Raw genomic sequence first — 24013 nt, 5'->3', positions numbered from 1 at the left:
CCAGGCAGAGCACAGTGGTCCCAGGCAGAGCACAGGGGCCCCAGGCAGCCTATGGGGCCCCAGGCAGAGCACAGTGGCCCCAGGCAGAGCACAGGGGCCCCAGGCAGCATATGGGGCCCCAGGCAGAGCACAGTGGCCCCAGGCAGAGCACAGGGGCCCCAGGCAGAACATCGAGCCCCAGGCAGAGCACAGGGGCCCCAGGCAGCATATGGGGCCCCAGGCAGAGCACAGGGGCCCCAGGCAGCATATGGGGCCCCAGGCAGAGCACAGGGGCCCCAGGCAGCATATGGGGCCCCAGGCAGAGCACAGTGGCCCCAGGCAGAGCACACACCAAATCGGAGGCCGAGGGGCCCCGCCAACCAAATCGGAGGCCGAGGAGCCCCGACCACCAAATCGAAGGCCGAGCGGCCCCGCCCACGAAAGCGGAGGCCGAGGGGCCCGGCCCCGCCCACCACAGCGGAGGCCGAGGGTCCCCGCCCACCACAGCGGAGGCCGAGGGTCCCCGCCCACCAAATCGGAGGCCGAGGGTCCCCGCCCACCAAATCGGAGGCCGAGGGTCCCCGCCCACCAAATCGGAGGCCGAGGGTCCCCGCCCACCAAATCGGAGGCCGAGGGTCCCCGCCCACCAAATTGGAGGCCGAGGGTCCCCGCCCACCAAATTGGAGGCCGAGGGTCCCCGCCCACCAAATTGGAGGCCGAGGGTCCCCGCCCACCAAATTGGAGGCCGAGGGTCCCCGCCCACCAAATTGGAGGCCGAGGGTCCCCGCCCACCAAATTGGAGGCCGAGGGTCCCCGCCCACCAAATTGGAGGCCGAGGGTCCCCGCCCACCAAATTGGAGGCCGAGGGTCCCCGCCCACCAAATTGGAGGCCGAGGGTCCCCGCCCACCAAATTGGAGGCCGAGGGTCCCCGCCCACCAAATTGGAGGCCGAGGGTCCCCGCCCACCAAATTGGAGGCCGAGGGTCCCCGCCCACCAAATTGGAGGCCGAGGGTCCCCGCCCACCAAATTGGAGGCCGAGGGTCCCCGCCCACCAAATTGGAGGCCGAGGGTCCCCGCCCACCAAATTGGAGGCCGAGGGTCCCCGCCCACCAAATTGGAGGCCGAGGGTCCCCGCCCACCAAATTGGAGGCCGAGGGTCCCCGCCCACCAAATTGGAGGCCGAGGGTCCCCGCCCACCAAATTGGAGGCCGAGGGTCCCCGCCCACCAAATTGGAGGCCGAGGGTCCCCGCCCACCAAATTGGAGGCCGAGGGTCCCCGCCCACCAAATTGGAGGCCGAGGGTCCCCGCCCACCAAATTGGAGGCCGAGGGTCCCCGCCCACCAAATTGGAGGCCGAGGGTCCCCGCCCACCAAATTGGAGGCCGAGGGTCCCCGCCCACCAAATTGGAGGCCGAGGGTCCCCGCCCACCAAATTGGAGGCCGAGGGTCCCCGCCCACCAAATTGGAGGCCGAGGGTCCCCGCCCACCAAATTGGAGGCCGAGGGTCCCCGCCCACCAAATTGGAGGCCGAGGGTCCCCGCCCACCAAATTGGAGGCCGAGGGTCCCCGCCCACCAAATTGGAGGCCGAGGGTCCCCGCCCACCAAATTGGAGGCCGAGGGTCCCCGCCCACCAAATTGGAGGCCGAGGGTCCCCGCCCACCAAATTGGAGGCCGAGGGTCCCCGCCCACCAAATTGGAGGCCGAGGGTCCCCGCCCACCAAATTGGAGGCCGAGGGTCCCCGCCCACCAAATTGGAGGCCGAGGGTCCCCGCCCAACAAATCGAAGGCCGAGCGGCCCCGCCCACCAGAGCGGAGGCCGAGGGGCCCGGCCCCGCCCACCAAAGCGGAGGCCGAGGGGCCCGGCCCCGCCCACCAAAGCGGAGGCCGAGGGGCCCCGCCCACCAAATCGGAGGCCGAGAGTCCCCACCCACCAAATCGGAGGCCGAGGGGCCCCGCCAACCAAATCGGAGGCCGAGGGGCTTCGCCAACCAAATCGGAGGCCGAGGAGCCCCGCCCACCAAATCGAAGGCCGAGGGGCCCCGCCCACCAAAGCGGAGGCCGAGGGGCCTGGCCCCACCCACCAAAGCGAAGGCCGAGGGACCCCGCCCACCAAATCGGAGGCCGAGGGTCCCCGCCCACCAAATCGGAGGCCGAGGGTCCCCGCCCACCAAATCGGAGGCCGAGGGTCCCCGCCCACCAAATCGGAGGCCGAGGGTCCCCGCCCACCAAATCGGAGGCCGAGGGTCCCCGCCCACCAAATCGGAGGCCGAGGGTCCCCGCCCACCAAATCGGAGGCCGAGGGTCCCCGCCCACCAAATCGGAGGCCGAGGGTCCCCGCCCACCAAATCGGAGGCCGAGGGTCCCCGCCCACCAAATCGGAAGCCGAGGGTCCCCGCCCACCAAATCGGAGGCCGAGGGTCCCCGCCCACCAAATCGGAGGCCGAGGGTCCCCGCCCACCAAATCGGAGGCCGAGGGTCCCCGCCCACCAAATCGGAGGCCGAGGGACCCCGCCAACCAAATCGGAGGCCGAGTGTCTCCGCCCACCAAATCGGAGGCCGAGAGTCCCCGCCCACCAAATCGGAGGATAAGGGGCCCCGCCAACCAAATCGGAGGCCGAGGGGCCCCGCCAACCAAATCGGAGGCCGAGGGGCCCCGCCCAACAAATCGAAGGCCGAGCGGCCCCGCCCACCAAAGCGGAGGCCGAGGGGCCCGGCCCCGCCCACCACATCGGAGGCCGAGGGGCTCCGACCACCACATCGGAGGCCGAGGGGCCCCGCCCACCAAAGCGGAGGCCGAGGGGCCCCGCCCACCAAAGCGGAGGCCGAGGGGCCCCGCCCACCAAAGCGGAGGCCGAGGGGCCCCGCCCACCAAAGCGGAGGCCGAGGGGCCCCGCCCACCAAATCGGAGGCCGAGGGGCCCCGCCCACCAAATCGGAGGCCGAGGGTCCCCGCCCACCAAATCGGAGGCCGAGGGTCCCCGCCCACCAAATCGGAGGCCGAGGGTCCCCGCCCACCAAATCGGAGGCCGAGGGGCCCGGCCCACCAAATCGGAGGCCGAGGGACCCCGCCCACCAAATCGGAGGCCGAGGGGCCCCGCCCACCAAATCGGAGGCCGAGAGTCCCCGCCCACCACAGCGGAGGCCGAGGGGCCCCGCCCACCACAGCGGAGGCCGAGGGGCCCCGCCCACCACAGCGGAGGCCGAGGGGCCCCGCCCACCACAGCGGAGGCCGAGGGGCCCCGCCCACCACAGCGGAGGCCGAGGGGCCCCGCCCACCACAGCGGAGGCCGAGGGGCCCCGCCCACCACAGCGGAGGCCGAGGGGCCCCGCCCACCACAGCGGAGGCCGAGGGGCCCCGCCCACCACAGCGGAGGCCGAGGGGCCCCGCCCACCACAGCGGAGGCCGAGGGGCCCCGCCCACCAAAAGTAAGTGCGGCCCCAAAAGTAAGTGCGCCCCCGGGTGCAAAAGTAAGCACGCCCCCGGCCCCGGGTGCAAAAGTAAGCGTGCCCCCCAGTCCCGTGTGTGAAAAGTGCTGCTGTAAAGCTGGTAGCGCTGTTCAAGCACCATGTATTTCCTTCAGGAAATGCACATCTATATATATAACTAGACTGTGGCCCGATTCTAATGCATCGGGTATTCTAGAATATGCATGTCCCCGTAGTATGTGATTCGCGGCAGACTGTGCCCGTCGCTGATTGGTCGAGGCAACCTTTATGACATCATCGTCGCCATGGCAACCATTATGACATCATCGTCGCCATGCTGTGCCCATCTCTGATTGGTCGAGGCCGCCCGACAAACCGTCGACCACTCCATATAAGGTATGGTCTACAAACCGCCGACCACTCCATATAAGGTATGGTCTACAAACCGCCGACCACTCCATATAAGGTATCCTGTTTGTAGACCATACCTTATATGGAGTGATTTCCAGGACAGACAGACAGACAGACAGACGGAAAAACCCTTAGACAATTATATATATAGATTGTCTAAGGGTTTTTCCGTCTGTCTGTCTGTCTGTCCTGGAAATCCCGCGTCTCTGATTGGTCGAGGCAGCCAGGCCTCGACCAATCAGCGACGGGCACAGCATGGCGACGACGATGTCATAATGGAAATCCCGCGTCTCTGATTGGTCGAGGCAGCCAGGCCTCGACCAATCAGCGACGGGCACAGTATCGACGTAGATGTCATAATGGTTGCCATGGCGACGATGATGTCATAAAGGTTGCCTCGACCAATCAGCGACGGGCACAGTCTGCCGCGAATTCTGGAATCATCATTGTCCATATACTACGGGGATATGCATATTCCGTGGCTTTGTCCGGAGCAAATGTCCGGAGCTAATGTCCGGAGCTAATGTCCGGAGCTAATGTCCGGAGCTAATGTCCGGAGCTAATGTCCGGAGCTAATGTCCGGAGCTAATGTCCGGAGCTAATGTCCGGAGCTAATGTCCGGAGATAAGTGACGTCACCAGTGTCCTACACCCAGGCAGAGCACAGGGGCCCCAGGCAGCATATGGGGCCCCAGGCAGAGCACAGTGGCCCCAGGCAGAGCACAGGGGCCCCAGGCAGCATATGGGGCCCCAGGCAGAGCACAGTGGTCCCAGGCAGAGCACAGGGGCCCCAGGCAGCCTATGGGTCCCCAGGCAGAGCACAGTGGCCCCAGGCAGAACATGGGGCCCCAGGCAGAACATGGGGCCCCAGGCAGAGCACAGGGGCCCCAGGCAGCATATGGGGCCCCAGGCATAGAGTGGTCCCAGGTAGAGCACAGGGGCCCCAGGCAACCTATGGGGCCCCAGGCAGAGCACAGGGGCCCCAGGCAGAGCACAGGGGCCCCAGGCAGCATATGGGGCCCCAGGCAGAGCACAGTGGCCCCAGGCAGAGCACAGGGGCCCCAGGCAGCATATGGGGCCCCAGGCAGAGCACAGGGGCCCCAGGCAGCATATGGGGCCCCAGGCAGAGCACAGTGGCCCCAGGCAGAGCACAAGGGCCCCAGGCAGAACATGGGGCCCCAGGCAGAGCACAGGGGCCCCAGGCAGAGCACAGGGGCCCCAGGCAGCATATGGGGCCCCAGGCAGAGCACAGGAGCCCCAGGCAGAGCACAGGGGCCCCAGGCAGCATATGGGGCCCCAGGCAGAGCACAGGGGCCCCAGGCAGCATATGGGGCCCCAGGCAGAGCACAGTGGCCCCAGGCAGAGCACAGGGGCCCCAGGCAGAACATGGGGCCCCAGGCAGAGCACAGGGGCCCCAGGCAGAGCACAGGGGCCCCAGGCAGCATATGGGGCCCCAGGCAGAGCACAGGGGCCCCAGGCAGCATATGGGGCCCCAGGCAGAGCACAGTGGCCCCAGGCAGCATATGGGGCCCCAGGCAGAGCACAGTGGCCCCAGGCAGAGCACAGTGGCCCCAGGCAGAGCACAGGGGCCCCAGGCAGCATATGGGGCCCCAGGCAGAGCACAGTGGTCCCAGGCAGTTTATGGGGTCCCAGGCAGAGCACAGTGGCCCCAGGCAGAACATGGGGCCCCAGGCAGAGCACAGTGGCCCCAGGCAGAGCACAGTGGCCCCAGGCAGAGCACTGGGGCCCCAGGCAGAGCACAGGGGCCCCAGGCAGCATATGGGGCCCCAGGCAGAGCACAGGGGCCCCAGGCAGCATATGGGGCCCCAGGCAGAGCACAGGGGCCCCAGGCAGCATATGGGTCCCCAGGCAGAGCACAGTGGCCCCAGGCAGAGCACAGGGGCCCCAGGCAGCATATGGGGCCCCAGGCAGAGCACAGTGGTCCCAGGCAGAGCACAGGGGCCCCAGGCAGCCTATGGGTCCCCAGGCAGAGCACAGTGGCCCCAGGCAGAACATGGGGCCCCAGGCAGAACATGGGGCCCCAGGCAGAGCACAGGGGCCCCAGGCAGAGCACAGGGGCCCCAGGCAGCATATGGGGCCCCAGGCAGAGCACAGGGGCCCCAGGCAGCATATGGGGCCCCAGGCAGAGCACAGGGGCCCCAGGCAGAACATGGGGCCCCAGGCAGAGAACAGGGGCCCCAGGCAGAGCACAGGGGCCCAGGCAGCATATGGGGCCCCAGGCAGAGCACAGGGGCCCCAGGCAGCATATGGGGCCCCAGGCAGAGCACAGCGATATTTTGGACCACTGTGCGGTGTTTCAGACCCCCTGTGTGATGTCTGGGGCCCTGTTCTTAAGTATATTAAAGATTAAAGTAACGTATATTAAAGTATATTATAGATCAAATTTGACACGTTTATGAGCACCATTGAGTGATATACTCAAGAATGACATAATTTTTCAACATTTTATGGTTTCAAACTGTAAACACTCAGAGTTTTTTTTACTTCAACCAGAAAACCTTAACGGTTCATAAAAAACTTGACTGTTCAGGATATGATAAAAGTCATAGTATTCTGAATCTTTAACTTATAAAGATACCTTTACATGGGGTGATTATTGGTTCCAGAGAGGCTTTCGGCCGATAATCGTACACATGGCTGGTGACAGGACAATACAATATAAACGTTCAAAGGTAAACACTGATAACATTAAAATCTAATATATAATTGCCTAGAATACTACTTCCGGCAATTTGTGCCAACTTCCGTGGCTTTGTCCGGAGATAATGTCCGGAGATAAGTGACGTCACCAGCGTCCTACACCCGCTCAGGGTGGACAAAGATATATGCCTTCATGGTGCGCGGCACTTTTCTGATTGGTTGCCGCCTGCCGCGAGCGACCAATCAGAAATGTGCCGTACTGTCAAGAATTGTCAAGAGCTGGTGAGTGCAGCCATTTTTTGTTCTTTCTTACTATTATTTATTAATTGTATTATTCTTACATTTGAATAAATAAAGTATATATGGATTCTAGACTCCCGATTCTTTAGAATCGGGCTGCCATCTAGTATATATATATTATCTATTATCTCACACAACACTATGGAGAAATAAAACATTTATAGGTCTTAATATATGGCAAGTGGCAACCCAACCCACCCCCTAAAAAATGTGGTGTTGTTTTTTTGTGAGACTAGTAATATCTAAAAAAAAAATAAAAAATGTAAAGTAGGTCATTATTGTATAGGCCTGCTAAATAAAGTGAATGTGTAAATTACGCTATCGTAAATAGCGATTGGTGTCAGGAATTCTTTCACTTGTACATTCCACCTCCAATAAAATAGCATATAGTAATTAAAAACTTGTATGTACCAAAAATGACAGCATTGAAAACATCTTGTCACTCAAAAATAAATAAATAAAAGCTATCCTATAGCTCAGATGACAAAAAAAAATGTAAGACACATGACTCTGAGTACAGCGACAGAAAACAAGTCACAAAACATTAATAAAACTATAGACATTTGACTTCAATATAATCTTGCTGAGCCGCAGAATGAAGGTAACGTCTTATTTGTGCAGCAAGTAAATAGGGCGAATGTTAATAAAAATAAAAAACTGCGGTTTAGTTTTTTTCCCAATAGTTAACCCATCTTTTATTAGTTATATGTACCCCAAAATGCTGCCACTGACTTTTACAAGACATCTGTAAAAAAAAAACAAAAAAAACCCCAATACAGCTACATCAACAGAAAAATACTGTGGCTTCTGTACAGTGACTGTGGGGGGGAAAAAATGCTTTGTCCCAAAGGCTCAAAATGGGTACGTCCTTAAGTGTTTAAAATACAAAATTAGGAAACTGATAGGGACTTTATTGAGACCTATAACTCTTCCTAAAGGATGGGAAATTTCAGCAGGCTCATTATCATCAGAGACAGGATTACAATGAATGGTTGGCACCTCTATACATGGCTGGTAACACAGGATTCACCAATCACAGTAGACGATGTCACCGCTCTCCCTCCCTTCAGTCCCAGGGCCAGTGTGAAAATGACGATTTCTTATTTTTATTTTTAATAAAGGTTTTGATGTGGGAAAAAAAAAATCATTGGCCAAGTAAAAAAAATAAAAAAATAAAATACATATATCACAAGAACCTGACTTAAAGGGGTTGTCCACTACTTTCAATTAACCCCCCAATGTATCCCCCCAGGGCCCCTGATGAATTGTGCAAATACCTTCCGTTGCCGTTTTCGCCTGTGAGCGGCGCTATGCTGGCGGCTGAGTCCGGGTCACGTGACCCCCAGGCTGCAGCCACCGCTTATTTCCGCCGACGTCACATCAATTTCCAGACTCTGGAAATTGACGTGACGTCATGAGCAGGCGTGACCAGCCTCAGAGTCAGCAGTCACTCATCAAGAGTGACTGGGCTGTGGGCTGCAGGGCTGTGCTGGGGGCGGGCGGGGCTAGGCCGGTATGTGCGTGCCGGTGCGCGCCGCTATGGGCGGGGGTCTGAGTGCCGGCGCCGGGATGTGCGGGCGGTGCTGGGGTCTACGGTGGGTCTGCTGGCCGTGCTGGGGTCTGCTGCGGGGCGGTGCGGTGGTGGTGGCGGCGGGGGTGTCTCTCTGTGCAGGCTTCATCCGATGGGACTACAAGTCCCATTGTGCTATGCCTGCTACAGTGACAGTAAGTGACACATTAGCCAATGATGGGACAGTAGTAATCCCATCATCCGGCTAATGTGTTGAATGTAAAAAAAAAACAAAAAACACATGCACATATACAGTACATACATCACGTGACATGTGACATCATGCGACAACATGCAACATACGACATGCAATGACATGCGACATGCAACATGCGATGACATGCAACATGCGACGACATGCAACATGTGACATGCACCATGCGATGACATGCGACATGTGACAACATACGACATGCAACATGCGGCGACATGCACCATGCGGTGACAACATGCGACAACATGCACCTTGCGACGACATGCAACATGCGGCGACATGCACCATGCGGTGACAACATGCGACAACATGCACCTTGCGACGACATGTGACGACATGCACCATGCGAAATGCACCATGCGACGGCATGCGCTACGCACCATTCGACGACATGCGGCGTGCACCATGCGATGACATGCAACATGCAACATATGACATGCGATGACATGCAGCATGCAATGACATATGACATGCAACATGTGACATGCAACATGCGATGACATGCAGCATGCACCATGCGACATGCAACATGCGACGACATGCAGCATGCGGCGACATGCGCCATGCAACATATGCCATACAGCATGCGATGACATGCAGCATGCAATGACATGCGGCGACATGCCACATGCGATGACATGCGACGACATGCAACATGCCACATACAGTACATACATACAGCATACATATAGACATACAGTACATATAACAGAGTACATACTCACCATCACTTGTCACCTTGATCCCCGAAGCCAGTGTCATCTGTAAAAAATATTAAAATAATAAGCAAACATTATACTCCCTGATCCGCAGAAATCCAATTTAAACGAGTGTCCCTCGACGATCTCCCGTGGAGAGCAGGAGCATCAGCTGATGCGACCGCTCTCCAGGGGCTCCAGGAATACAATGATGGAAGGTATCCTTCCACAATGTATTCCTCACAATGTATTCCTACGCCCCTGTGAGAAAATAGTCCCTAGTCTCACTTTATGCCATTGCTGTGTGAGAAATTTTCCCAGGCAGCAATTGCCATAAAGTGAGACTTTGTCCTAAGGTAACCTCTCAGTGATGCACTGCAGGAGCCATTGTCTCCTGTCAGTGTGTCACTGAGGGTCCTATAGAGCAGTGACATCCCTCGATGTCACTGTTCTATAGGGGAGATCGTCGTGGGACACTCGTTATTAATTGGACTACGGCGGACAGGTAGTATACGGTTTATTTTACGTTTTTTGCAGGCGCTGAAGTATGGTTAAATGAAGAATATTAAAATACTTTTTTCCTAATGTGTGCGTGTTTTATTAACCCTTTATTAGTATTGGATTAATAATGGATAGGCATCTTATTGACGCCTCTCCGTTATTAACCCGGCTTAATGTCACCTTACAATAGCAAGGTGACATTAACCCCTTATTACCCCATATCCCACCGCTACACGGGGGTGGGAAGAGAGGGGCTAAGTGCCGGAATTGGCCGGATTTGTGGGGGACCCCACGTCATTTTTTTTGGGGGGTCCACCTATTTTAATAGCCAGTAAAGGCTACGCAGACAGCTGCAGGCTGATATTCATAGCAGGCTACAAATATTGGCCCCCAGCCGTTGGCTTTCCACCTCTGGTGCAGAAAATTGCACGGGAGCCCACGCCGTTTTTTCAGTTTTTTTTAATTAAATTAAACGCTCATTAAGGCCTTTTTCACACTTGCGTCGGTACGGGTCCGTGGCTATGCGTCGGGCCGACGTACTGACCCACGTTGTGAAATTTGTGCACGACGTGGGCAGCGGATGCAGTTTTTCAACGCATCCGCTGCCCATTCTGAAGTTCGGGGAGAAGGGGGCGGAGTTTTGGCCATGCATGCGTGGTAGAAAATGGCGGACGCGATGGACAAAAACGTTCACTTGAACGTTTTTTCGTGCCAACGGTCCGCCAAAACACGACGGATCCATTGCACGAGGGATTCGATGTGTGGCCATCCATCGCGATCCGTCGCTAATACAAGTCTATGGGTAAAAAACGCATCCTGCGAGCACATTTGCAGGATCCGTTTTTTTTCCCCAAAAAATGGATTGCTAAAAACGCAAGTGTGAAAGTAGCCTTACAAACATTGGCCTTTCTATTACCGGTATATATCTATGGATATATCTATCTATAGATATATTTATAGATAGATATATCTATAGATACATAGATGTATCTATCCATATATCTGGCTGCTTTCACACATCAGGTTTTTGCCGTCAGGCACAATCTGGTGAGTTTTGTAAAAAAACGGATCCATTTTTTTCCGCCGGATCCGTTTTTTTCTCATAGAGTTGTATTAGCGCCGGATTACGCCTGATGGCCACACGTTTCATCCGTTTTTTGTGAGATCCGTCTAAAAAGCTGTTTCCGCCGGACGGAAAACACATACAGAGAAAGGTTTTTTCTGTCCGGCAAAAAAACGCACAGCGACGGATCTGGCAAAAAACGTATGAAACTGAGATGTGAAATGATGAATCCGGCCTCTGAATCCGTTTTTTCATGCATGTTTCCATTCAAATCATGCACATTTTCCGTTTATTTCCAAAAACTGCATCAAGAACATGCAGTTTTTTGTGTGGTTTTGGTGCAGTTTTGATGCAGTTTTTGGTGCGGTTTTGGTGCAGTGTTGATGAAATTTTGGTGCGGTTTTGATGTGTTTTTATGCAGTTTTTTGCGGGGTTTTGATGCATTTTAATTCGCTTTTGGTGTGGTTTTTGCGCGTTTTTTTATGCGTTTTGGTGCGTTTTGGAAAGCTAAATAAAGATGTATTATTGAACAAAAAAAAAAAAAGATTTGTGATGTCATTATTGTTCAACATCCTCTTTTACAAAATGTCCAACCCACACTCCATTACACACACAGATAGACATATAGATGATAGATGAAATGGATAGACAGATCTACATATAGATAGATCTATAGATGCATACATCTATCTATTCCTATATCTATCTATAGATATATCTATTGATAGATGTATGGATAGTGTAGGGTGCGTGTCCACTGTCCAGATTACATCCGAATTAGCTGCAGATTGGATGCTGCGTACTTGTAGTCCCATCGGATGATGCCTGCACACACACCCCAAAAGACCCCCCGCACAGCCCCGCACCCCCAGTACACACATACACGCACACAGTCACCGCCCACATTCCGCCCACACACTTCCCTCCTCCCGAGCTGCAGCGTTTCTCGGACCCACATCCGCAGCAAAACTGCAGATCTTTTTTACATCTGGGGTTTTGCTGCGGATGTGCCCGACTCAATGAAAGTCTAAGGGTGCAGAAACCGCACAAAAGAAGTGACATGCTGCGAGAAAAAAAAGCTGCGTTTCGGAGCGGCCTTTTCCGCAGCATGTGCACAACAAGTCTGCGGCTCCCATAGACTTACATTGGTTGTGCACTACACTGCGGATTTGATGCAATTCTGTGCAGCAAAAAACCCTGCAGATCTGCAATCAAATCCGCAACGTGTGCACACAGCCTTAGCATTTAGTGAACCTAGCCAAAAAAAACAAGCAAAAAACAAGTTTGGGATTGCACTTTATTTGCAATTTCATTGCACTTTGAATTTTTTTCACATTTTCTGTTACACGACATGGTAAAACCAATGGTGTCGTTCAACAGTAGAACTTGTCCCGCAAAAAATAAGCCCTCAAATGGCCATATTGATGGAAAAATTATGGCTCTGGAAAGAAGGGGAGCGATAAACGAAAAAAGCTCCAGGGGTGAAGGGGTTTAGAAACATGGATATGGACATATCTATGGAAATAGACCTATCCATCCATCCATCCATCCATCCATCCATCCATCCATCCATCCCTCCCATGGAGTGTGGGTTGGACAAATGTAAAAGAGGAGGTTGGACAGAAATGACATCACAAATCTTTTTGAAGATAGAGGAGGGAGGGGTTGGGGTGTGTTTTGGAGTGGGTGTGCCAGGTGCAGAGTTACAGGCGAGTGCAATGCATCATGGAACTTGTAGTATTAGAGCACAATAACTCAGGAGAAAAGAAGTTGTCGATTAACCCCATGAGAGCTGGATCCAGCACTAAAGATGTGCTGCTACAGCATGATAAAAGGTAATATTGCTAAAATAAACACAGTAAATGTTTTCCGTGGCACATAATAGCAAGATTTATGAAAAAAAAAAAAAGTTATAGTAGTGGACAACTTCTTGAAACAATAGCTAGTTTTCTGATGATGCATTTCATTTTAAGTCTAACTTTTTGGGGTATGAATATTTTTGATTTGGGTATCCCATGATAGGTCATCCATATCAGATCAAGACACCAGGCGTAGCCACCAACCGGCTGTTACCAGATCTGCCATATTGTACAATGGCCGCAGCTGGTAACAGCGGATCGTGGGGGTTCTGGGTGTCGGCCCCGCTGATGTGTATTATAGACCTATCGAGGATAAGTACAGAGTATAGGGAGTCTAAAGTTACCAGCATTTCTGAGCGTAAGCTTTATAGATGTTCTATAGGTTCACCTCTTCACAGTACATGTGCAATTATTTTTGTCCTTTTTTCTCAGGGACATACAGCCAGAGACTCAAAAAGAGGAACATTTGATGGAAGAAAAGAAAAAGAAAAAGCAGGAAGAAAAGAAGAAGAAGGAAGGTGCCCAGAAAAAGGTCAGGGTTTTTATTTATTTGGGGGGGAAGGGGGGGGGACATTGTATTTGTCTGGATTTCCTACTAATTAAAATGCCACTTTCCTGATGGTAGAGGACCTGAATCGGCTGTAGATGTATGGGAAACGCTCTCGAGATACTGGGAATGTTTAAGGTTCTTGAACTTATAAAGTGGCGAGGAGGCAATTAGCAGTGCAGCGGCCATTGTGTGCAGTCATTCCCATGTCCCCGTCCTTCATTCTCTTCTTTCTGTCTCTTTTCGCTGTGTCTTTCTCTTTCCGTGTCCCCTCTTTATTCCATTCCACTATTGCTGGCTCATTCTGTCACGCTTTTTACCTCTTTCTGTCTTCTTTTCCCCCAATTTTTCATATAGTGTTTTTTGCCCTTTTTATTAAACACTTTTTTTTTTTTCTTTCAGGCTGCTGAACAAAAAACCAAAGGTTAGTATGAATCCGCCTCCTGTACATTCATCTCCATGTCTGCTGAGCTCCCTAGCTGCCGGCTTTCAATCTTGCTGCCTGCATATCTGACAGTGCTGAGAATGGGGTCCCTGCACTCATTGTAATTCAGTGCCACGCGGATGGTGAGGTGCCTGCAGCCCTCATGCTTGTGCGGCTGCCATCTTCTCCTGTATCAGGCCATCCATCTTCCCATACACTCGGCCCTGTGTTTACATGCAGAGCATCTGTCTACATCTACAGTAACGATCGCCCGAAGAATAAATGTGAATGCAAATCTCCCCCTCTCTGCTACACTCGTCATTACCAGACATGTATATGTTATCCTAATAGAAACATCATAACCTACTATTTTATACAGGCATTTTATAAAAAAATGTACTCTGTTTCTTTGAGAGATCGTGAATGCATGTTTAATTTAATGTAAGTTCATATCTAAAATATTATACACTATCACTCTAAATATAAACTTTATAGTGTATATATGTATATTTAGCCATCAACTTTTGCTAAGGATAGGTTTTCTGAGTTCTACAGGTAATGGGATTACAGATATTAATATTAGAGAAGACTTGTTTTAGTAAATATGTTCAATCAATTTTTAAAGATCATAAATCTGAAGTATCTTGTGCTTGGATCTCTCTATTTTACTGTTCCTCTGTTAATTGTCCTGGAGGTGCACAGTAAGGCACATAAATGCTGTAGGTCTCCATCCATGGACTCCAAAGCATACACTGACTACTTCTGACTCAAAAATGCAAGTCTACTCAAATATACAAAAATCATATTAATTGATCACAAACGTTTTGGGATTCTGATCTGTTGAGTGATGAAACAAAACTGGAACTTTTTGTGCCTATAAATCAGCAATATGTATAGATGAGGACGAATGAAGCGTATGCCTACAGTGATGAATGGTGGTGACTTAGTGATGCCTACAGTGAAGTTAAGCGGTGGCTCAGTGATGCTCTGGAGCTGCTTGCTTTGCTTCATCTGGCATTGGAAACTTGACGTGTGTAGAGGGCATCAAGCAATAATCAGGAAATCCTAGGTGAAAACCTCACGCCTTTTGTGAGGAAGCAGAAAATTGGGTATCTTTTGACCTTCCAGTAGGCCAATGATCCCAAGCAGCATAAAGAAAGTTTGGTTTCAGAAGAAGTCATCACATTCGCCTGACCAAGTAAAAAAAAAAGCCTTTAATTAGATTTAAAGAAGGTGGTTGCACAACATATACCGAAGAATATTAGTGAACTTGAAGCTATTGCCCATGATGAATGGCCTAAGATTCCCCCCAGAACTGTGCCAGAAGCTGGTTGTCTGGTAATGTGTTGCGTAGGTAGCGTGTCATAACAGCCAAAAATGCTCTACAAAGTACTAAAGAATCTTGTCATGAAGGCGCTAAATACAATCCTCGATATCGAAATTGCAACTCCAAGAAGGAGATGTAATATGTACATGATGAAAATATGGAAACTAACTTTTAAAAATGTCTCGATTTCTTCAGTATGGATTATGAGTGCCATTCACAGAAATGCGTGCTCTTTCAAGCCTTGACTGTTATCAATTAAGTTATTAATGGAAGTCAGGAATATTGTACCACACTGAATGCACTTGGGCACAAATGATAAAAGTCCTCTTCTGGCAGCTTCCTTTGTAATTGCCTACCAATGATGTCCCAGATGTGTTGATGGAAGACAAATCCAGAAACTCTACAGGCCTTGATTAGGCAACACAGGCAGCTCTTAGTAGAACACGCAACATGCTGCCTTGTATTGTTTTGAAAAACTGCTCCTGGGACATCATGGAGTAATGGCCGTACCACTGATACTACAACCAACCAACCAACCAATGTATCTCTAAGCTCCTGATGTTCCTTTGCAGCGACCGTACATTATGCCTCACTACATCATAACCACAGGAGTAGGACCGATGTGACATACGACATATTCATTCTCTCTCTCTTGTGAAGACCTCATCATGGCATTGTTCACATGGTCTTTAGACCAATCTCCAGGTATCATTATGGCCAAAACAAACACAAGACTCAATGCTGAGAACAGATCTTAATCAGCATGATAGCCTTTTGAGATAAAAAAAATCACCTGTAGATGGATGTCTAGCTCATAGCCTAATGACATTTAGATGCCTTCTGATAGTTTGTGTAGATATTGGGACCAATTTCACTTTCAGTAGTAAATAGATCACTATGTGCCATACTTCTGATCTGAAAAACCATGCTAAGGTACACATTCATCCAGTTTGTCATAGTTCTCCAAACCAGTGGAGCACTCCTAGTTGAACAGTGCTAACATGTCGACTTACTCACATGGAGATTTGAAGTTATTTGAGGTCTCAACTCAAAAAAATTCTGTCCCTCTTAGCGACAAGAGGCAATAATTTGCACATCTACAAACAGGAGGGCTTGTGCAATCATCCCACAAGACTTGATTTAAGGATACATATGACTGAAAAAGAAATTTACTTTTAATTTGGCTTTTATGCCCCTTTTATATGCTGCAGATTGAAGTTGGGTGTTTGAAACTTTGATCATGTGCAGATCTTGACAACACCTGCTACTTCCTCGATTTATGGAATTACACATCCTTCTTTATGTTGCAATTTTAATGTTGCATAGCGTAATTCTGAGTCTGTAGAAATCATCAAAAGTGGCATTTTGTGTTGAATGTGGAGAAACCACTTACTGTATGTTGGTCTTGATGAGCGATCTAAATTGTTCTTGCAATGGGGGGTTGAATAATTTTGTTTGCAGTTGTATAGCCCGTGATCCTGGTAGTTGGCAGGTCCATGAATTTTCAGACTCCTTTTTTTTTTTTTAATCTCTGATCTGTTTCCATTACTCATACATGAACTCATTGTTCCCACATTTGCTTGAAAAATCCAGTCAAAAATCTCACAATTTGCTAGATGTCATTTCAGGTGACTTTTCAGAATAACATATTGTGCACATGAGGAATAATAACACTGTATCAAGCCATTATGCATTTGTATCTTCCGATTATCCCCGTTGCATGCTCTATTCTCTAATTTTCTGATGTATCTAATCTAGAGTGTGGGGACAAGTTGTTTATTATGTCTCTGATGCATGGCGCAGAGAAACATGAAGGATTTCAGCTCTCCAGGCTCTTCATAGCGTTTTTTCAGGAACAGCAGCATTAAGGACATTATACAGCAGTACTAAGCAGTGTAGCTGTGAATCCAGCACTGAGGTGAAGTAAAACATAAGGTCTCTCTGCCTGTTAAATTTGGCTCCCTTTCAACTGAGTTCAATAGGTAGCTGTAATCCTGATTCCTCAGTGTGGCGGCAGTCTGATTTTGTTTTAGCTGTTTTTCAGAGTGACTGATGATGCGAGGGTTAAGTAGGTAGAGATAGAAGCATTTCTATATCTCATAAGATATATATATAATTTTTTTTTTTTTATTTGCTTGTAAAAGTTTGTGTAAATGACAGTGATCAATTAAGGTGCTACGTCCATCATCTTTCCATTTACTATATGGTCCAGTAGCCGTGCACAAATGTAAAAGAGGAAAATGGTAGATCAAAAACCTGAAAAAATTGTGTATATGAATATGCACTTATGCTGGATTCCTGCATTTTTCATGTTCCACTGCACCCTTAGCCAGTTGGTAATTGAGATGATGGTTTCTATTTTCCTATGTGCCATCCAATAGCTGTAAATGTGATGGAAACATGGTGCCCTTTTCTGATTATTTCCATGGTTACAGATCTTTGCTTCAGAAGGTCAGTTCTCAATCTGTGAACTATAATAACATTATAGACAGGTTTGCCAACCTTGGGAATTAAGATATTTCAGAACCACATCAGACAAGCCATTTTTTTTAATTTCTCATTTTTATTTTTTTTTATTTTTAAAGGCTTATTGTGATGGTCACCACTGCGCTATGCTGAGTGACTGTATTCACATTGACAGCCCTGCTCTGCACACATACTGTCAATCATAGTGCTTGGGAGTGAGAACAGCATGCGCACTGTGTAGTAAGAGGCCGCAGAGTCCCTATTTCTGGAAGTGAGCAGCCGCCAGGAGGATATAAATTCCTTTTCTTCCTGTAGTTGCTGCTCCAGTAAAGCAATCTTACATGATTTAGCTATATACCTGCACGTTAACCCCATACAATGGAGGATTCTCTTCTGCCATAGGAATCGACAGAGCAACATTTAGTTTCACATCACTAATGTGTCAGCATCAAGCAACAAACACCGCTCAGTTTGTGTGTCTGCTCTGCACTGCCTAGCTATTACAAGCTCTGTTGTGGAGGAGTGCGGGGGAATGGAGTTCTGCTGGAAACCAGCTAACGGCGAGGTAAAAACACACATGCACGGTGCACCTATACTGATGCAGATGGCAGATGATGAAAGTGGCCAGGCAGAGTAATGTAAAGGAGGAGAGTGTGCACAGAGGCAGAACGTATTCTAAAGGAAGAATACACTGTCATCGCTGGAGGCTGAGCTGTGCGGGCAGGAGGCTGAGCTGTGCGGGCAGGAGGCTGAGCTGTGCGGGCAGGAGGCTGAGCTGTGCGGGCAGGATGCTAGCTGAGACTACACTGTTCATGATGGACTAGGAGCCCTGGAACTATAGCAGGACAACTCTAACTGGAGGATAAATAGAGCCTGGTGGGACATTTTGGGGAGTGATAACGCAGATTTAAAAATTAGTTATATTGGCAAAAAATTAAGGTGTACTTTTTTTTTTATTAGAAGACTACATTATGGTTTGTGGAATAACCAGGCACCCCCATTTAATGAAAATTGAGGACCTAATTTATCATCATTGTATTATATTGTGACTGGTTGTTGGCAAACAGTCAAAGAAGGGTAGATTTATCAAAATTGTCTAAAGATAAAACCAATATTTGTTCCCCATGGCAACCAATTATTTGTTGTTAATAAGTTGTGTTCTCACTGGTTGCTATGGGCAACTGACAGTTATTTTTTAGACTGGTTCGATAAGCTAGGACCATTGTGCGGGTTAATTTTTCAGGCATAGTTTTAAGATTTGAAAGCTGTGCTCTGATTGGCTGTTCTAGCTAGCAAAACCAGTTCTTTTCCTCCATAGTGTTGACACACAAGGCGGTGGTATTTTACATTTCTGCCAATTGTCTGAGTTCTTACTGTGGCTGGATTGATGAAGTCAAAATCTAGTTGTAAAGGGGCAGCAAAGACTTAGGTGATGGAGTGTAGCTTAACATCATTAGGAACCTCCTTTTTTATTAATTTCCTATAACCGTGGTGATAATGAAGTGTGATTGACTGGGAGTGGCATTTAATTAGTAGAATTCAATTTATAGCCATAATGACATTAGACATTCATACAGATATTGCGCTCTCCCAGTCATTCCTCATTGGTGACACGCAGTAAGTTAATTTAGCTTTGCTTCTTGGGGGACATTTGTGAGTGGTGGCTTACAGGTCTCCATAGCGACGGACTGACGAGCGAGAGCCGTCATGCACGGTAACGAATACTGGAGCATAGCTTAGCACAGGGAGAGGACGCCCGTCACTCTACAAACACTGACAGATGGGTCTTGTTTGTCAGACGTCTGTATTCAGGCTGTGCTGCCTCTTGTGATCTCAAGAACCTTTCATTTACATTCATAGGGCACCTGGAGGCTGGAGTTCTGTTCTTGATCGGTCTTCTTGTCCCAATACTTCTTCTTTTTTTTTCTTATATTATGGAAATGTGTGTGTATGTATATGTATATATATATATATATATTTTCTTTTCAGACAGTACACGTGATTCAGGGTTTATGGTTTGCTTCTAATATCTTTTATCCAAAAGGCATATGTATTATACTACAAATATAAGTATTCAGGTAGCTGTCCATTGTATTATGATGCAGTCAGACGGCCATATACCGTAAATCAGACTTCCATGCACAGATTGGCTGGCGGCTCTCCTGACCTGCGCATGACGGCAGCTGTCACACCCAGGTCAGGAGAGCGGCCAGCCAGTCCATGCATTGCATTCTGATCTCAGTCCCAATTTATACGGCCATCTGACTGGACCCTTACTTGGATAGTTTACAACAGATCTAATTATTCTATTCCCAACATACACCCCTTAATGCCCGCCATTACGCATTTAAACGGCGGCAGTTAAGGGTACTTATTCCTCAGCGCAGCTTTTTAACAGCGCTGAGAAATAAGGTTATAGCGCCCCCCCAGCGTCTGAATATCTCCAGGGTTTTGGCTGCGGGGGTAGCTTAGACCCCGGAGAACATGATTAGGGTCGCTTTTTACTGTGCCTAGTGTTACCACAAAAAAAAAAAAACAAAAGGTCCAATTTCCCATTTATTTCTCTCTCCTCTGATATGATCCAGAACATCAGAGGAGAGAGAAATGAGACCCCCCCCCCCCCCAGTCCCTCTGGCTCTGTATCCCGGCCCTCAGTGTTGTCTTCTGGGAAGAAAATGGTGGGCGCATGCGCAGTGCTAACGCAGAGATCTGCCGGCCGGCACCCGGTAACAATAGATCTCATATTGGTTCATTATGATCACTGTGATAGACCCTATTATGGTGATCAAAATAAAAAAAAAATTGTAACTCAAACCCTACTTTATCACCCCCTTAGTTAGATAAAAATAATAAATTTTTTTAAAAAGTATGTATTTCCATTAGTGTTATGGCTGGGGTTGTCCCTTTTTAATTCTACATATATACATGTCTCCATTTTTATATCTGTGTAAAATGGACCGTTTTTCTCCTTGTTATCTGTCTTGCTTCCACATGATGCCTGTTTTTATTAAAAAAAAATTCTCATAAATTAAAAACTAAAGCTGAACTTTTATTTACTAATTTTAAAGGGCATCAGTAGGACCAACCCTGCCGAGCTGTCTGTATGGGCATGCAGGTCATAGGAAGCTGAATAGAATGATACCTTGATATCTGCGATCTGATGTCTTAGAGCTTATTCACATGTTATTCTTTTTCATGCATGAGGAAAAACTGATCAGCAATGATTTCGGTCTGAGTTCTTCCAGGGTTTCGTCTTGGCTTTTTCAGTTTTTCTCGTATGTTGGGGGGTGAAGATCAAAAAAATTTTGGCCACGTTCTCCTGTCTAACAGTCCGTGATTTTTTTTTTTTTTTTTTTTTTTTTTTTTTTTCATGGAGCCATAGATTTGCATTGTCAATTTTGATCTGACTCTCAGACCAACAGTTGGACGTGTGTCGGAATTTGCCTCTGCTGACTGCTTGGTCTGCAAAAAATCATGGTGATCGATTATACTATTATAGGTACGAGTGCTACCCATGAAAAATATGCATCTCAATTGTACTCAAAAAACTGTGAATGATCCCCTCTTCCATAGAAATTAAAGTTTTCCTAACATGTAAATGAGCTGTTTTGATCTATGGGCAAGAAACTGATCTCCCCGAGAATCTGCCTCCAGAGATTATTTAAAATTAAAGGGGGTGTTACCAGAGTGAGACATGTAACAATGGAAAAAGTCTGCACTCCTGATCTCACTACAGTGATGAGTGTGATTACAACAGAGTACAGCAGAGCTGAGCTTTGTTTCATTACAAACACATCACAGCTTCTCCTCTCATTATAACTAAGCTTCAGCTTCCATCTCCAGGCAGGCATTGTGGGGGGAAAGGCACAGACGTGGCAATGCACATGAAAAATCTTTTATATAGTCATGGTTGAAAGTGTTGGCACCCTTGAAATTGTTCCAGGAAATGAAGTATTACTCACAGAAAATGATTGCAATTACACATGTTTTGTTGTATACACATGTTTATTTCCTTTGTGTATTGGAACAACACAAAGAAACTGATGAAAAAAACAAACAAAAAAAAACAAAAGGTAAATTGGCTATAATTTCACACACAACCCCAAAAATGGGCTGGACACAATTGTTGGCTGAGGGTGTTGAGGTTTGTTCACACGTGGCGTTTTTGCTGCGTTTTACAGTACCAGCAAATCCTATGAGATTTCCGAAATCTCATACAAACACTTTTTTTTTTTTTTTTCTGTCATCAGTATTTTGCGTTTTGCTTTTTTGTTTTGCACAATGCAGCAGCAGCATGTCACTACTTTCAGTGTTTTATTAGCGTTTTTCACCCATTTAAAGTAATGGGTGGTGAAAAAACACAGATATCAGGTTTTTCTGCGATTTTATTTTATTTTTTTAAATACCAAAACCTTATGAAGCAAAATGTTTTTTTTTTCTCACTAAACTTTATCAGCATGCACAAGAGACAAATGTAGCATGACAAAAACGCAGCAAGAAAAAACAAGCAAAATCTTTCTTTTTTTTCTGCAGCTTCTTTACTGCCAAGAGAGCAGGTTTTGCTGCAGAAAAAATGCTGCAAAAATGCCCAGTGTGAACATAGCCTAACATTTGCATTTGAACTATTTGGTTGCACACCGTTTGGAATAAATAACTGGAATCAATTGTTTCCTATGGTCATCTAGAATAATTTCAAGGGTGCCAACACTTTCGTGTGTGTGTATATTATGACATCAGGATAGAAGTGCTGCATATACCCCCTCCTCAGAGATGAGTAGTATTCTGGGTTTTGGTAATTTTATAGGTAATGGGTGACAGCGTAATATCTTCTTGGACCAAAAAAAACCCAAAACCCTCTTATGTTAGGGTAGAAGTTTCTATCAAGGTTTATTACATCAGCTGATCTTTACTCACATGTAGAATACTGCGTAATATAACCTTCGATATTATTAGAATGGAGCTATCTGAGCCAGTAGTAAAGCAAGGTTAGTGAGCATAATGTCATGGCTCTGGTGACTGCATAGGCCCGGATGTAGTGCTCACATTCATGTAGCACCACTGCCTCTTGGTGGCCATCTGCATTTTTTACAGGCTCGAAATTTACAACATTAAGGATACAAACAGCGCTGTATCTATGTATGTATACGTATATATATGTATGTATATGTGTGTGTGTGTATATATATATATATATATATATATATATATATATATATATATATATATATATATATATATATATATATATATATATATATATATACATACACGCACATACACGCACACACACTACTGTGCGAATACAGTGCATGTAACAGTTTGGGCCTACAGTTAACCCCTTAGTGACAGAGCCAATTTTGTACTTGACCCCGGAGCTTTTTTCTGTTTTGCGTTTTCGTATTTCACTCCCTTCCTTCCCAGAGCCAAAACTTTTTTATTTTTCTGTCAATATGGCTTATTTTTTGCAGGACAAGTTGTACTTTTGAACGACACCATTGGTTTTACCATGTCTTGTACTAGAAAACGGGAAAAAAAATCCAAGTGCGGTGAAATTGCAAAGAAAGTGCAATCCCACACTTGCTTTTTGTTTGTCTTTTATTCTAGGTTCACTGATGAATCTCACCTGCCATTATGATTCTCCAGGTCATTACGAGTTCATAGACACCAAACATGTCTAGGTTATTTTTTATCTAAGTGGTAAAAAATATTCCAAACTTTGCTAAAAAAACAAAAAACAAAAAAAACATTGGGCGTTTTTCAGTTACCCGTAGCTTCTCCATTTTTCAGGATCTCTGTTTGGGTGAGGGCTTATTTTCTGCATGTCGAGCTGTCGTTTTTAATTACACCATTTTGCTGCAGATACGATTTTTTGATCGCCCGTTATTGCATTGTAATGCAATGTTGCGGCAAAAATTTTTTAATTCTGGGGGGGGGCGTGACTATGTAGTGAAGGAGAGGACGTGTCTTGAGAGAGCTCCCGGGATTGTGTAATTATCCTGCACTCCAGACCCCCTTTCAGGACGCTGTACTTACCGACGCTGGGTTCCCTGGGAAGGAGGAGGCTGTCGGCTTCTGTGGAAGGGCTATGAACGTAAGGATGAATGGCCTCGTGGAGATCAAAACATCCAACACCGCGGAGACACCATCGCGTGTTTCTCAACGCAGTGATCCAGAACACTGCCCCCATCCCTTATGGGAAATATGCAAATGCATGTAGAAAAGCTGCGGAGACACCATCACGTGTTTCTTAACGCAAGCAATGAATAGCCAGGTCTTTTGATCTCCATGAGGTCATTCATCCTTACGTTTATAGCCTTTTCACTAGGCACTGCTCCTAATAACCAGTTTCCTACTCCACACTGATGAGGGGCAAATACCCCGAAACAGCTGTCTGTGGATGGATACCATGTTTTGGCATAGGTGGTTTTCCTTTATTGGATGCTGCCCTTCCCGTGGTTGTTCCTTCCCGGTGACAGACCTGGCTATTCATTGCTTGCGTTGAGAAACACGTGATGGTGTCTCCGCGGCTTTTCTACAGGCGTCTGTGGAAGGACGCTGCAGAGTTCT

The 24013-nt window shown here is 48.2% G+C and overlaps 1 protein-coding gene across 3 annotated transcripts in view; it reads left to right on the top strand.

The window, feature by feature from the left end:
- TNRC6C (trinucleotide repeat containing adaptor 6C) overlaps positions 1 to 24013 on the top strand; it is a 131231-nt gene that overhangs the window by 21235 nt on the left and 85983 nt on the right. For all 3 annotated transcript variants that reach the window (XM_077251853.1, XM_077251855.1, XM_077251854.1), the window contains exons 2-3: positions 13115 to 13214; positions 13632 to 13653. In XM_077251853.1, coding sequence (XP_077107968.1) covers positions 13152 to 13214; positions 13632 to 13653 — 85 coding nt within the window. In that variant the 5' untranslated portion in view covers positions 13115 to 13151. The remainder of the gene's footprint in view (positions 1 to 13114; positions 13215 to 13631; positions 13654 to 24013) is intronic.

The sequence above is a fragment of the Ranitomeya variabilis genome, chromosome 4, assembly GCF_051348905.1.
Source record: "Ranitomeya variabilis isolate aRanVar5 chromosome 4, aRanVar5.hap1, whole genome shotgun sequence".
Lineage (NCBI taxonomy): Eukaryota > Metazoa > Chordata > Amphibia > Anura > Dendrobatidae > Ranitomeya > Ranitomeya variabilis.
This window is presented reverse-complemented; position numbering and strand designations above follow the sequence as displayed.